The 14,994-nt window shown below is 43.8% G+C and overlaps 1 protein-coding gene across 19 annotated transcripts in view; it reads right to left on the reverse strand.

The window, feature by feature from the left end:
* IRAG1 (inositol 1,4,5-triphosphate receptor associated 1) overlaps positions 1 to 14,994 on the reverse strand; it is a 174,193-nt gene that overhangs the window by 44,712 nt on the left and 114,487 nt on the right. For 16 of the 19 annotated variants that reach the window (XM_072969491.1, XM_072969493.1, XM_072969490.1 and 13 more), the window contains 4 exons: positions 11,422 to 11,545; positions 5,692 to 5,722; positions 2,383 to 2,523; positions 1,794 to 1,925 (listed from right to left, as the gene is read on the reverse strand). In XM_072969491.1, the coding sequence (XP_072825592.1) occupies positions 1,794 to 1,925; positions 2,383 to 2,523; positions 5,692 to 5,722; positions 11,422 to 11,545 (428 nt within the window). The other 3 variants (XM_072969503.1, XM_072969502.1, XM_072969505.1) reach the window with 3 other exon arrangements.

Below are 14,994 nucleotides of genomic sequence, written 5' to 3' on the forward strand. Positions count from 1 at the left end.
AGATACCTGCACTCAAGGAGAACGAGAACAAGTCCAGCTACTAAGCCTCAGGAATGAGAGGGCAGAGTTATCTCTGCTTGCAGGGAGTGGGCTGGGGAGGCTTCATGAGATGGACTGATGTGCTCTGGGGTGTGGGCAGCATCTGGGAACACAGATAAGGGCAGGAGGGACAATGCAGAACATGCAGGCCAGGGAACTCCAAGAGCTAAGGTCCAGACACAGGACATCATGGAGCTTGTATCTAGGTGAAGCTTTACCTTCCAGACAGAATCCTTTGGAGAGGGAAAAGGAAGGGGTGTCATTGAGAATTATGCTGGGATAATAGACATATACCAGAACTGTCTGGAAAAATCAGAAGAGTACAGGTCACCTACTTATGCAGGAATCAGCAAGTGGTTGGGTTTGTTCATAAGAAGAAAGGGTAAGTTAGGGCTGGGCTATGAAGGACCTCAAATACTAGACTAAGGAATTTGGATTTATTCTGAAGGAATAGGGGAGCCATCGAATGTCTTAAAATGGCATAATCGGGTTACCTGTGGAGACTAGACTAAAGGGAGTGAGAGCAACAAGGAAAGAGAGGACCAGTGCCTGAACTAGTCCAGTGGAACCAGAAAGAATGGTGAGGACCCAGACACAGAAGCTACCAGGAGCAGGGTGAAGACAGAAGTGAGCAGTGCATGGGCTGAGAAACACATTTGGGAAGGCTGCACAGAACAAGGAAGATTCTTCTCTGCTGATACTCCTTGGATCCCTCAGAGAGACATGTTCAGTGACCATCCCCGGGAAAAAGTCCCCGCAGTCCTGAGCTGAGATCAGCCACTTTCCTAGAACTCTCTCTCCCTTTGTTATTCCTCCAGCTGGAGCAGCTTCCTGGGTGCTGATGTTGAGTTAGGTGTCCCTTCCCCTGAAGAGCAGAGGTGGGACAGCCCAGTGGCTTGTCTTTCCTTTGTTCTATGAGAACCAGGAATACCCCTGCCATGCAAGCAGTGCAGCAGGACATGGGTCCATGGTAACAGCAGCAGAAGTAACATCTAGGTGATTTACAAGTATCACAACAGCCCTTAAATGGCACACATTGTCATCATCCACATCTGGAGAAGCTTGAGCACAGAGAGCTTGGTAACTGACCAGAGGTCACACAGTGAATCCTGGTAGAGATGGGATTAGAACTCAGGCAGTCTGACCCACAACCCTGTGCTGGATCGGGGTGGAGCCAGGTGTGCTTCAGGACTTCAAAGTGGTTGCAAGGGAGCCAGACGTGGGCCTGCACTCCAGCTTTGCCCCTCACTAGTGTTATTACCTTTCTGAGACTTCACATCTTCATCCATAAAGATAGTTACTTCACAGGGTTGCTGGGAGGATTCATGAAACAAACTAGCTTTTCCTAAAGCATGTTTTGCCAAATACTAGTCCCATGGGAAGTGAATAGGTATTTCATGAGGAAAAATAAAAGGTTGAATGGGGTTACTCAAATACATTTGAGAAATATATAGATAACGTTAAACAGGCTTTTTCATTATAGGACTTCTCAAACCTTTGATTATACCAACGTGTGTTAGAAATCTCCAAGAAAGGAAGCTAGTACACAGCAGCTCCCAAGTGTATGGGTTCACAGAAACCTTTCCCAGGGAGCATCCTGAGAATTTGGCGGTCCACCAAAAATACTCTGAAAAAAACAACATGTACATAGGATGTCTGGCACAAGAGCCGCCATCAGTAAGTTAACCATCAAGATCTGTGGTTGTCGCTGCTTGCACTGCTGCTCCAGTGACTGCAGGCGGGGCGGAGCTCACCTGGCGGACGGCCCCCACCATCTCAGCCCGACTGGAGAGTCGGGCAGCCAGGCGGTGCAGGACAGCAATGTCTTCCAGCAGTTTCTGGTAGGTCTCGCGGTGCTCACAGTGGTGCCAGAGTGAAGCTGAGGACTGAGGAGTGAGAAGGAACATCACCTGGGGTCCTCACAGGCCAAGATTCGACTTGGGCTGTCACAAGACGAGCCCTGGTCCCATCTTGGCTGAGAAGAGGGGCCTCTGCAGGGCCCAGGCTTCCGCTGTTTCTGGGATTGGAGAAGCCCAATGTGGAGGCTCTCTACCTGGCCGGCTGGAAGGAAGGGAATCACATCCCAGTCTCTGGTCCCCAGGCCACCCGGCCCCCTCCAGAGAAGCTGCCAAGGACTCGGAGGCCTGACCCACCGCCCTGGGGTAACCAGGCGTCCCTGCCTCAGCCCCTCCCAGCTCTCAGAGGAAGACTCCGCCTGGCTCAGGGCCTTGGCCTGATTTCTCATTTCAGGAGAAATGACCAAACTTGCTGACTGAGAAACCCGGCAGGGCCCTGGGGGACAGACCTTCCTGCAAGGATTCCCTAGTCAGGCTCCACAATTACCGTAATGGAAGCTTTGAAGTTTTCCAGTTCCTTCTCTGTGTTCTCCTCTGTCAGGTTGCGTTCCCTCTCCGCCTGGTTAATTCTAGATTCCAGGGTGTAGCTGTCATTTCTAAAGGCCAAGGACAGTTGTACAAACACGTTCTGTTGGGAACAAGAGTGTGGGAGAGGTGCTAGGAGGAGTCACTGCAGGCAGCAAGACTGAAGCTGTGTTTCTTGCACAAGCGTTTTACTTTAGCTCCTGGAACCAGTCCCCAAAGCAGCCCAGAAAAGTGAAACTTTCCCTTCGTGAAGTAAACTGCACAAAAGATGGTGAAATAGTAACCTGAGGTCCATGCTAGGCTCTTCCCAGGACGAGAAGACCAAAGGCATTTTACTGAAAAAAATAGTAGGAGAATACCACTGTTTTTCCCTGAATGTCAAGAAAATAACATCCCGTATTTGGGTTTAGATAAACTCAGGCCAACACAGCTGATTGTGTAAGCAGTTTGGGTTCATGCTAGGATTTATGGCACGTGGGTTTTTGGAGGTTTCACATGAAACCACTATATTTAAAGAAATCCCACTCGAGATGTAAGCCTGTTGACTCAAAGCAAACTTTAACCAGCATCTTGCTGAAATACTCCAAATCCTACAATGAAAGCAGCTTTAGAAGCTGCCAGGACATGAAATAAGGCCAGATATGATTCTTTTTGAATGATATGAAGCTTTCTGGGACAAATATTCCATGCCAAAATGCAGCCTGCATGAATGAACTTGGAAAGGTGGCGTTGATCAGACATAGGATTCTTGGTCTAATAGGAAACTACTGGGGAGGAGAAACAGACAGATGGGCTCTACACAGGAAGGAAGCAATGGTCTTCATTTTTACAGCCTTCATTTGCCCTGCTGCATCAAGCGGTAGCAGATTTACACCCTTGGGATGAACTGACTCTACCTGAGTTCCTGCAGTTCATGTAACATGGCCCATGGTGAGCAGACATCTCCAGGTGGAGAAGTGATGACCCTGAACTGTCCAATACTGATGATGATGGCAACACTGAAAGTGACTCCTTGTGGTGAATCTGCTATACGCCAGCACTGCCCGGAGTTTCACGCACCTTAGGTCATTTAACCCCTCATCAACCCTCTGCAATAAAAACTGTTAGATTCACTTTCCAGGTAAAGAGATCAAGACCAGAGAGGTCATTAGCTTGTTCAAGGTGACACAAGGGAGTTGCAGAGCCAGGATTCAGCCTCATACTATCTCATTCCAAAGCCTGTGCTTCTTTTCACCGTGTGGAGCACTGACCATGTCAGTACACACCTGAGCACAAGAGCTCACAGTTAATTAACCAAACTGCCCACGATTGTTTTCACCAACGTGGACAGGTGGGGAGTCTGTCCTACCCAAGCCTCCATCAAGTTGATCAATGATGCTCAATGTTTACTTCTCTATACCTGGGTTATCCCCTTAATGGCAGGGTGACGTAAAGAGCCCCGAATTCAGGCAGAACACTTGGATCCAAATGTTGGTTCAGCTAAGCACTGGGTCTGGGATCTCAGATAGGTTATTTAATTCCTCAGTTTCCTCCTTTGTCCTGCTTCCTGCTCTACCCGTTTCTCAGAGCTGATGGGAGGGTCAGCTGAAAGGATGGATAAGTGTGTGTTATGGACTGAAAGTGCTGTGTCTGTGTGCAGGCTGTTACCATCCGTGCCAGACAGTTCACACTGTCCGCCTCCCTCTGTTTCTGGGGTCCCCTGGGTCTCAGGAAGGGTATGTTCGTTTTCTTGTTATCAAGACTGTAAAACCGTTGAGTTTTGGGAAGGGACTCTGAAGAGATATCTTCTGAAATCTTTACTATTTAGCAAGCATACAGTAAATACAAGTGGATTTTAAAATTTATCTTGTCCCTCAAAGTTTGGTCTTAGGTTTGTTCTATTTGATTCATTTTTTTCTTTTTTTTATTACTTACCTAGAGAGAGATTCGGTGAATGTTTGTCAAGTATACAAATGAATTTAAGTTCATTGAATTCAGTTGTATTTTAGGAAGGGAAAGGTATAAAATTCAACAAATTGCCTTTACAAGTCATCTCACAAAAATTACATAAAGCACAAGGGAAACTAGTATAAACAAGGGAAATATGAAGGGAAATGCTCCTCTACCTCCACATCTCCAGTTTCCTCCTAAATCAAGGTGGCCTCTTGGTCTCATTAGACTAAGGAAGGTGCTCTCAGTATCACCCCTTTATTGACTCCTAGTTTCCAGGTGTGTTCCAGTAGGATATATGCTATAAGAAGGGTTTTATTATAGGAATTGGCTCACAGGATTATGGGAGAGGAGAAGTCCCATGATTGCCATCTGCAATCTGGAGAACTAGGAAAGCTGGTGGTAAAATTGAGTCCAAGTCCAAAGAGCAGTGACGTCAGAGGGCAGAAGAAGATGGAAGTCTCGGCTCATGCAGAGAGAGACAATTTGCCCTTCCTCTGCCTTTTTGCTCTATTTGGGACCTCAGTGGACTGGATGATGCCCACCTACATTGGTGAGGGTGATTAAAAAAAAAAAAAGACTGTAAAACCTACCATCCTCCCAACCTGGACTGAAGAGATTCTGGAATTGGATCTGGAATGTTCTTGGTCCCTTCCTTCTGTCAACACCAACATAATTGTCATGGCAACAAACCACTGCTGTTGTTGGGAGCCCTTACTGTCTCACCTGGGATGCATTCTCTTTGGCCATCTATTCCTTCACCAAAATGAAATGCAGACAAATTCCTCTCGGCTCACTCACCACCCTCATGCGGACAGCATCTCTACAGAGATGAGGGGGCCCCAAGGGGAGTAGACTGGAAGCGAGGTATCAGGGAAGGTGGAGCGCTGACTGCACAGCCTCCCACCTTGGCTGGGCTGGCTTCCTTATGTTTGAAAAGCTCAGAAGGAAAGTGCCTTCTTCTTCCAAAGTTTGTAACTCAAAATCTGACCATCTTTTAATAATTTTGAAATAAATTTGATTCAGTTCTGCAGCCTCCCAGCTGATATTGGATACCTGAGTCATACTTTTAAAGAACATAAACAATCCTCAAAGAAATGTGGAATTTCCAACTACCTTCTCGTCTCTGACCAAATTTGTCAAAATCTTCCATTAACTTGAATGGGGGTGGGAGGGCTCTCAGTGGTTCAATAGGGCTGATCATGGCATCCACATTATCCCATGGTTACTCATTATCATTTTTGAGTAAAAATGTCAGGAGCTGAGACTGCAGAAGGGAATGTTTTGAATAAACCCGCTCAAGCCCTGGCCCTCAGTTTCATAAAGAATTGGAGTTACTTACCTCAACTTCCTTTTCAGTGAGTGGCGGGGCACTGTGAAAAAGAAAAGACATGCAAATGAACTCTATCCACTCTATGAAATAAAGCAAAAGACACCTTTGAACAACCAAGCGACCAGGTGTTTCCAGGTATGTCACAAGCAGGGTTGGTGAGCTGGGAAAGAGGCAGGGTACACTTTGTGTGAGCTCTGTAACCCATAAGAAATTATTCACCCAGATAGTGAATCCAACAGAGCAAGTGTGGTGCAAAATATTAGATCCTGGGGTCAGAGCTCCACCACTGCCTGTAGTATCTGTGACTTTGGACAAGTTATTTAAATTCTCTAAGTTTGCTCATCTATAAAATGGGAATAATATATACCTTGCAGGAGTCTTATAAGGAATATATGTACGTATGCACATATAAATGTAGGAGATGTTGGTGATTATCATGACTAACTCACAGGTGTGCTGTGAGGACTTAATAAGAGAATGGAGGAGCTGTGTACTTTAGAAATTGTATACATCTGAACAGCCATTATAGTTTTTCTGGGGCTACCCATATCTGCAAAGCCTGACCCTCTTCCTGCCTCTGAGGATTGTGCATGTGAGTCAGACAATAAACGGTAGGAATGAGCGGCCAGAGCTCTTCTCCCCATGGAGAGCCTCCTCCGATGGCTGGAGCCAGAGATCAGGCAAGAAAGTCCCAGCAGGCGCAGAGGGTGTGGTTCCCACAGCAAGCATCTTCCACTCTGCACGCTCACTCTGTTGATGCTGCTGCTGCCGTTCCGGCCGGTGACTAAAGCTAGCCTCGTTCTGAAACCCAGACAACGTAAATAATGCCTGGGCCCTTTCCTGTGCTGGGGTGGGAGGACCGGGAGGAGTCCGACCGGCGTCACAGGACTTGGCAACAGATCGTGCCATCGATAAGATCCTCAGGAAACACAGCTTCCTCCCTCTCACGGGTGTGGAGGGACCCTGAGAGCAAAGGTAGGGGTCAGCTGTCTCTGCAAGGGACTGGTTCTCACCCCTGACGAGGAACTATGAGAACCTTCCTGTCAGGATGAGGCAAAGAGACCCCACGGCCATCAAGTCAGCAGAGCACAGAGCACAGGATAAACAAGTGCAAAGATGTTTGACGCTTACAATTCTTGTCACAACCCCACCTGTCAACTCCTTTCCTCTGTGGGCCAGCCCACAGAATCTTAACTGTCATACAGAACATGCACATCTTGCTTCAATGATTTATCAAAACTCCCTGAGCTTGCCTTTGACCCCTGGCTTTGTTTGGATAGTATGTGAAATTTATATATTATTAACCAAAGTTATTTTTCTGTTTTGATGACTTTCTTCTTTTTGGCTGTAGAACACACTGTTTAAAAATATCAAGGCCCTTGAGGACTCAAGTAGGTGTGGTTTAGGTAAAGAAGCCATGTGACATGGCCAGCTCCTGAAGCAGAGAGCTATGTCTTATGGACTGGCCCAGACAGGTAAAGGGCAGAGCTGTGGCCCTCCCAAAAGATGGAGGCCTAGCAGGTGATGTACAAGGAGACCACTCTGGATGTCACTATGTACCTCAGAATTCAAACTGCCTTAATAAGCGAGGCCTCTACTGGACTCTCCTCCCACTCTTCAGCTACGTTGGCCATTCTGTTCTTTAAACACACCTCACTGTGGCCCCAGGGCCTTTGCATTTACCGTTCTTTCCCCTTTTTTTCACTCTCTTTTGTAACTGCTTTATTGAAATATAATTCACTTACCATAAAATTTACCCTTTTATATTTGCAATTCAGTAGTTTTTAGTATATTCACAGAATTATACAACCATCATTATGGTCAATCTTAAAACTTTTTAATCATCTCCAAAAGGAACCCTGTACCAATTAGCAGTCACTCCCCCAACCCCTATCCCAAGCCCTAGGCAACCACTAATTTACTTTTGTCTCTACGCATTTTCCTATTCTGGATATTTCATATAAATGAAACTGTACAACATTTGATCTTCTGCAGCTGACTCTTTTCACTTAGCATAATGTTTTCAAGGTTTATACATGTAGTAGCATATATAAATACTTCATTTTTATTGCTGAACAGTATTCCACTCTATGGGTATATCACATTCTATTTATCTACTCATCAATTGATGGACATTTGTCTATTTATCTACTCATCAATTGATGGACATTTGGTTTGTTACCACTTTTTAGATATTATGAAAAATGCTGTTACAGGACATTCGTGTACAAGTTTTTGTGTGGACACATATTTTCATGTCTCTTTGTTATATACACCTAGGAGCGGAATTGCTGGGCCATATGATAAGTATATGTTTAACTTTTTGATGAACTGCCAAACTGTTATTCCAAAGTGGCTGCACCATTTTACTGAGAATTCTAATTCCTCCACATCCTCACCAACACTTATTATTGTCCACCTTTTTTATCATAATCATTCTAGGGATTTAAAATGATACCTCATTTTAATCATTTATGATATATGATATGTCATTTAATGAATTTATCATTTATTATTTATGATATATCATTTGAATTTGTACTTCCCTAATGACTAATGATGTTGAGCATCCTTTCATGTGCTTATTAACCCCTTATATATATTTGAAGGAAGGTCAGTTTAAATCCTTTGCCCATTAAAAAAATTAGTTGTTAATTATATTCAGCCAAAAAACAGAATGAAATTTTGCCAGTTGCAACAACATGGATGAATTTGGAGGGTATTATGTTAAGTGAAATAAGTCAGAGAAAGACAAACACTGTATGGTATCACTTATATGTGGAATCTAAAAAAAATAGCAAACTAGTGAATATAACAAAAAGACGCAGACTCACAGATACAGAGAATAAACTAGTGGTTACCAGTGAGGAGAGGGAAGCAGGGAGGGGTAATATAGGGGTAGGGGGAAAAGAGGTACAAACTATTATGTATAAAGTAAGCTACAAAGATACATTTTACAACACAGGGAATATAGTCAGTATTTCATAATAACTATAAATGGAGTATAACCTTTAACAATTGTGAATCACTATATTGTACACCTGAAACTTGTATAATATTGTACATCAACTACACTTCAATTAAAAATAAAAAATAAAAAATTAGTTGTATTTTTATCAAATTATAAGTTCTTTATATATTCTAGAAACAAGTCCCTTATTATAAACATGATTTGCAAACATTTCCTCTCATTTTGTGGGTGGTCTTCACTTTCTTGATGGCATTGTTTGTATCACAATGTTTTAATTTTGATGAAATACTATTTATTCATCTACTGTTTTCTCTTGGTGCTTGGGCTTTTGGTGTCATATTTAAGAAACCATGGACTAGCTGGAGGTCACAAAGATTTGCTCCTATGTTTTCTTCTAACAGTTTTATAGTGTTGGCTTTTACATTTAGGCCTATCATCCATTTCAAGTTAATTTCTGTGAATTGTGTGAGGCAGTATTCCATGTTTACTCTTTCGCACGTGGCTATCTAATCATCTAAGCACCATCTGCTGAAATAGCTGCACTTTTTGTCTGGAAATCTCTTCACTGAAGTCTTTGCAAGAACGGCTTCTTTCTGTCATTTGCATGTCTCAGATTAATTACGACTTTATCATGGAGGCTTTCCTTGACCCCCTACCCAGTGTTCTGTTTCCATGCCATTCTCTGCATGTGCCTATTTGGTGGTCTTCCTAGCAGCTTAGCCATCTGAAATCATTCATTTGGTTACCTGAAAATTATTTGTCTCCCCACCTGGAATGTAAGTGCCATGGAACAGGGAAGGCGTCTGCTTGTTTTCCACTCTGGCACATAATAGATACTTAATGAATATCTGTTGATTAAATGCCTGCTTATTGTTTCTGTTGGTATTTGACCCTGGGGCTACCTCATCCAATTATATCTCCTCTTTGCAATCCTGTTAACCAACCACTGACCACCTCCCTAATTTGGGTTCCAGACCTAGTTTTTCTACAACCCATCCAGCTTGCTGATCCTATGAGTTCCTTCTTGGTATGGTCTAATCTCAATTCACATATTCCACATAGAACACGAAACCAACTCCTTCATCATATTAAATTCAAGTATAATATTCAAGTATAATAATATTATACTTTAAAATTACTCAAGTATACTATGCCCATATTTCTGCTGGGGGAAGGAATCTTGAAACTCTGGCTTCCTTTTATTGGACAGCATCTTAGGGTACAGTTTGTCCATCTATCCCAAGCCCAAAACTAGGGCTAGAGAGTTCTGGGCCCAAAGAACGGCCCAAGTTGGAAACTGCCTCTATTAAGGCCAGGAGCAAGGAGGTTGGGGACAGGCAACAGGCTCTTGACACAATGCATGAGAGCCACTGATCTCAAACTGAGAGCCAAGACCACATCCCTTAGAAGCAGATCTTATTTATGCAGGCCCAGTATGGCCTCATGGTTGGAAACTAGTATCTTCTCAAGTTCACTTACTTGAGAAGACAGAACTGCTCAGTCTCCCTCTCCTGGGGAAGCTGGCAGAATTTAGTCAGCTAGAAGTATGCCCTAGTCGTACTAAGTATCTTCAGCTTTGAGGAAAAAGAAGCCAATCACACTCGACCAGCCTTGCTCCTTGCAGATGGAAATGGACCGATGGATGTCTGGGTACTTGTGATAGGCCCCTGGTACAGGTGGAAAGGCATTAGGTCTGGAACCAGTGACTCTGTCACTTACTAGCATGTTGCTTTGTCTCCCTGTTCCCTGGCTGAGGATAAAATAAAACCTGCCTTTTCTGCCTCACTGGGTTGTCGCAGACACTAAAAGACACACAGCTCTGTAACCTGCAGTGGTTTCCTGCCTCTGGACACGCACTGCCTGCCTCCCACGAGGTGAACCAGCCTGACCCCCCCGCCCTCCTCCAGCTGTGGATGCAGCCCGCTTCTGACTTATTTCTAGCACTTTTCCTAGAAAAGTGCTTTAGTCGCTAAGTTCCTGAGTACTGCCCTGGTCACTCTATGCTTTAGGTGATTACAGTGTAGAATTTGAACATAACACAGCCCCTGGCAAAACTTGTCTTCCTCTCAAAGGGAATTCTTATGTCTGCTTGCTCTTAAAGGTCTTTTCCTCCAAACAGTTGCTGAGCTAGGCGGAAGGCCTCACATGCAGGTGCTCGCCCAATCCCTGCTGCTTGGTGGTGCCCTCTCTTCTCTCCTTTATACTCCAAACACTTTCAGTTCAACAATTTCAATTATCAAGGGCTGTCATGTGCTGACAGGGTCCCAGGTCCCTGCTCACATGCTGTCTTGTTAGCTAGGGCAGCTCCCTACCCACAACAGAGCACTTCCGGCACCCGTGGTATAGGTGAGGAGGCCGAGGTTCAGGAAGCAAAGCCACTTTCCTCCCGTGTGTGGAAGAGCCTGCCAGGTTTTCCAAGCATCCTGCCTCATGTGTTTCCAAATGTTCTACATCTCTATCTAAGCAGATATCTCACTTAGAATCTCCCAGTTGTAGGTAAACGGTGACGTGAGGTTGAAACCATTTCTCCTGGCCCAACACCCACCACCCTCTGCTGCCATGAGCCTCTGGGACCCTCATGCCCACCTACGAACCCCACCTGCTCTTTGAGTTGGAACCACCTCCCCTGGCTCTTTATTATTCTTTTTGTTTTGGGTGCATCAGCCTTGTCTGGACTATTGGACTTTGACCCTACTGGGGTCAAACACCAAGTCTGGTACTCCTGTGTTCAGAATCGAACACAGGGGCCACTCATGCCCTGATTTTACCTTCCAGGGAGAGACTTGTGGACCCGCAGTTTGCGCAGCAGCACGTCAGAAATATTGGGCATGACATCCAAGCCGCTCTTGGACTCTTCTTCCTCAGTAGCTGGGGAGAGTTCAGAAGGGGGCCCTGAAAAAATAAAGTGTTTAACTTATAAAATGTTTGTTTGAAATCACAGTTGTACTCTTGGCAATGTGCTTCAGTAGTAAGGAAGAGCTTTAATAATTATTAGAACCTAGTTATATGTCAGGGGCTTTATAATTGTTATTTTATCCTCACAATGACCCAATGAGCTAGAACTTGATCATCCCATTTTACAGGTGGGTAAACCAAGACTCAGCAAGGTTACCACTTGCTTAAGGTCACAGAACTAGTAAATGGCATAATCAGACTTCAGTTCTATTTGCTCCAAATTCTATGGTCTTCCTATCACTCTCCATAGTATCTACCAGGCCCCTGTGTCTGGGGTCTGAGATTTTTACAGTTACCCATGATTCACCATCTTTCATGGGTTTTGACCCATGAGCACATTTCCAGAATTATAGTCCAGGCCAGAGATCAGGACTATGACCAAGGCTGTGGTAGCCATTTAAATGGAGCTAAGATTGGGAGTCATGAGTTAGAATTAGAAACCTCACCAGGGGAGCCCATGCAGAGAGAGGAGGAGGTATAGTTTGGCTCAAGGTAAAGAATGTTTAAATACTTTGAGCTTTCCAATTACAGAACGGCCCTCATGAGTTTCCTAGTACTCAAGGCATCCTGCGAAGTCTGGAGGGCCACCTGTGAGATGGGGCAGTCAGTGATCCTTCTTTGGATATGAGGTTGGATTGATGTTCTTTTGGCTACCTGCCACCTCCTGGGTTCTGTCCTGGCACTTACTGCTCTCTCACACTTCCACATGACAGACGGCAAACCTTGTGGCCTCACTCTACCTTTATGCACCCCACTGCACCCAGCAGAGAGATAGTGAAGCAGTGGGCTCCTGAGGAATCTATATGATTGACTGAACCACACGAGGTCTAATAATCACTGGAAAGTCATAGGAGGGGCTTGTGCCTAGAAAAGTCCCCTAGGTTGAACTCCACCTCCCAAAAAGGGAACTAGTTAGGGCTTCCAGCCCTGCTAAAACTGCTGTCTTAAGAGTGATCCCAGAACTAGTGGATCTCAGAACCGGCCACCCTCCTCCTGAACTCAACCCGATTAACAGCAACAGCAGCAACAACAACAAGTTTTTAAACCATCCAAAAATATACTGGCTTTTCTCTTGTACGGGAAAAGACAATAATCTTTAAAAGTAGTGGCCAGAGAAAGACAGAACTTCCTAGGAATAAATGTTGAGCTCCCACCTGTGATCACCCCACTTATTCCCTCAAAGGATCAGTACTTAGAGGAAGATGTCAGAGGAAAAGTTGGGACACATGTTTGTAGTCACTTTTTTGACTACAGAGCCAGAAAAGAACTGGACCGACGGGTGCGCAGGCAGCCTGCGGAGGCGGTTCAGAAAGTTTCTCTAGAGTAGGAAGACCTCCGTTCCACCGTGACAATACTCCAAGACAAACGCTGCCTGTGCTGCTGTTTGCTTTTTGCCCTGAGGAGGAGCGGAGAGGAAGGGCAGAGTAATAGCCTGGTACTCTACCAGAGCTGATTATCTCTGATTTATAGAGGGATTTACCAGAAGGGGAGATGAAAGAGAAAATAAATAAGACAAGGCCCTTTGATGGAATGAGTGGCAAGAGACATATGGAAAGCCCCAAATGACACTGCCATCCCATCTCTACCCGTGCTTCTGAAAAAGTGCAGAGTGGCCAACTCCTTGAATTCGTCTATCTTTTCCTTCCTCTATCTGGCAGGAGAATAGGAGTGGCTGCTAGGAATAGTTGAATCAAGTCTGGAAAATAAATACCCCAGCAGGTTGCCCCTATAATTCTACCCTGAATTGGTGAAATAATCCATGCCCCACTACTGCCCACCCACAGAATAAGATATGCCCCCACTTTGCTGTAATAAATTCAAGTGTGAGACTATGAACAAAGTTATAGAAAAGGAGCAGAAACCAATCCCACAACCACCGCTACCCACAGCTCCACCTCAACTTCCCCTTTTCCCCACCACCCAAGCAGTAACAAAGCAGACACAGATACCCAGTCCTCGACTAAGCACTGCCAAGAGGGCAGAGATCTTAGTTAAGGTAGGAAAAAGTCAATGAGAATTGACCTACACAATGTATATAGGTCAAGAGAAAAATCCAGGTAGAAATAGTCATACCAAAAAGGAATTAAATTGTATAGCACAGGGAAATAAATACAAGATCTTGTGGTAGTTCACAGTGAAAAAAAAAAAGTGACAATGAATATATGTATGTTCATGTATAACTGAAAAATTGTGCCCTACACTGGAATTTGACACAACACTGTAAAATGACTATAACTCAATAAAAAAATGTTTAAAAAAAAGAAATTAAATGAAAACAAATGGCCTGGCAACTACACTAAAATTGTGTAGTCAAAAGAGGAAGGAAAGAGGGGAGGAAGGTATAATGGAAAGAAGGAAATGTGCAGGAGACAGATGTCAGGATGGAAATAGAGATGCAAGAAACCCAACAAAAATGCATTTTTGTGCAAAATGTACACCACAAATGCACTGACTCAAGGAGAAGTCAGAACCTGAAAAAAATGAAAATAGGGATCCGAGGTGAGATGAGACGACCATACAAAATGGAAAATTACAATTTCAGGAAATAAACTGAAGACCAAAATAACAAAACTAAGCCCAAAATTCTAAAAACATAGAACTAACCAATATGTTGGAAATATGAAGGAATAAAAAATTAAACTGAATTAGTGGGGGAGACTGAGGTGAGCTCCAGGAGGAAAGAAGGAAAGAACGATTGAAATATTTAGAGGTAGAAACATGAAACTGCAGTTGAGACACTGATGAAAAATTTATGGATTCTGGTGTCTCTGTAGTAAACAAAAGGAAGAAAATGTTCAAAGACACAGGAGAAGAAAAATTTTCCTCCACTGAGAGAAAAGCTGAACTTGCAAATTGAGAAAGCACACCATGTTAGGAAAAATACATATGTATCTTACTCTTTCTATGTTTGTATATGTATCTTATATAGATCTATATCTATATACAGATATAGAAATGCTTCTCCAACTATCCTCAAAGAAAGAGAAAGTTACCTACAAGGAAAAGTGAGGTTTGAGGGGGTACTGGAAATCAGCTGGCCTCAGACTTCTCTACAACTTTGAATACAGTGTAGCATCTACAAAGCTTTGAGGAAAAGAGTGATCCAGGATTTATAACCATCCAAGCTGTCCTTCAGGAATAAAAACAACATTTTCAAACATGCCAGAATTTAGGGAACATGCACCTCTAAGCCCTTCTGGGAAAACTACTGGATCATGAAATCCAGCTAAACATGACGTAAATCAAAATTACCAAGTTGGGAATGGTGAGCCACAGTAAAGGGACTGGTGGTGAGCATTAAATTCTTTTACTTATAGGTTTAAGGCTAAATAACAATGAAAATTATGGTTACAGAATGGAATGTCAATGTTACAACCTTGAGAATA

The sequence above is a fragment of the Vicugna pacos genome, chromosome 10, assembly GCF_048564905.1.
Source record: "Vicugna pacos chromosome 10, VicPac4, whole genome shotgun sequence".
Lineage (NCBI taxonomy): Eukaryota > Metazoa > Chordata > Mammalia > Artiodactyla > Camelidae > Vicugna > Vicugna pacos.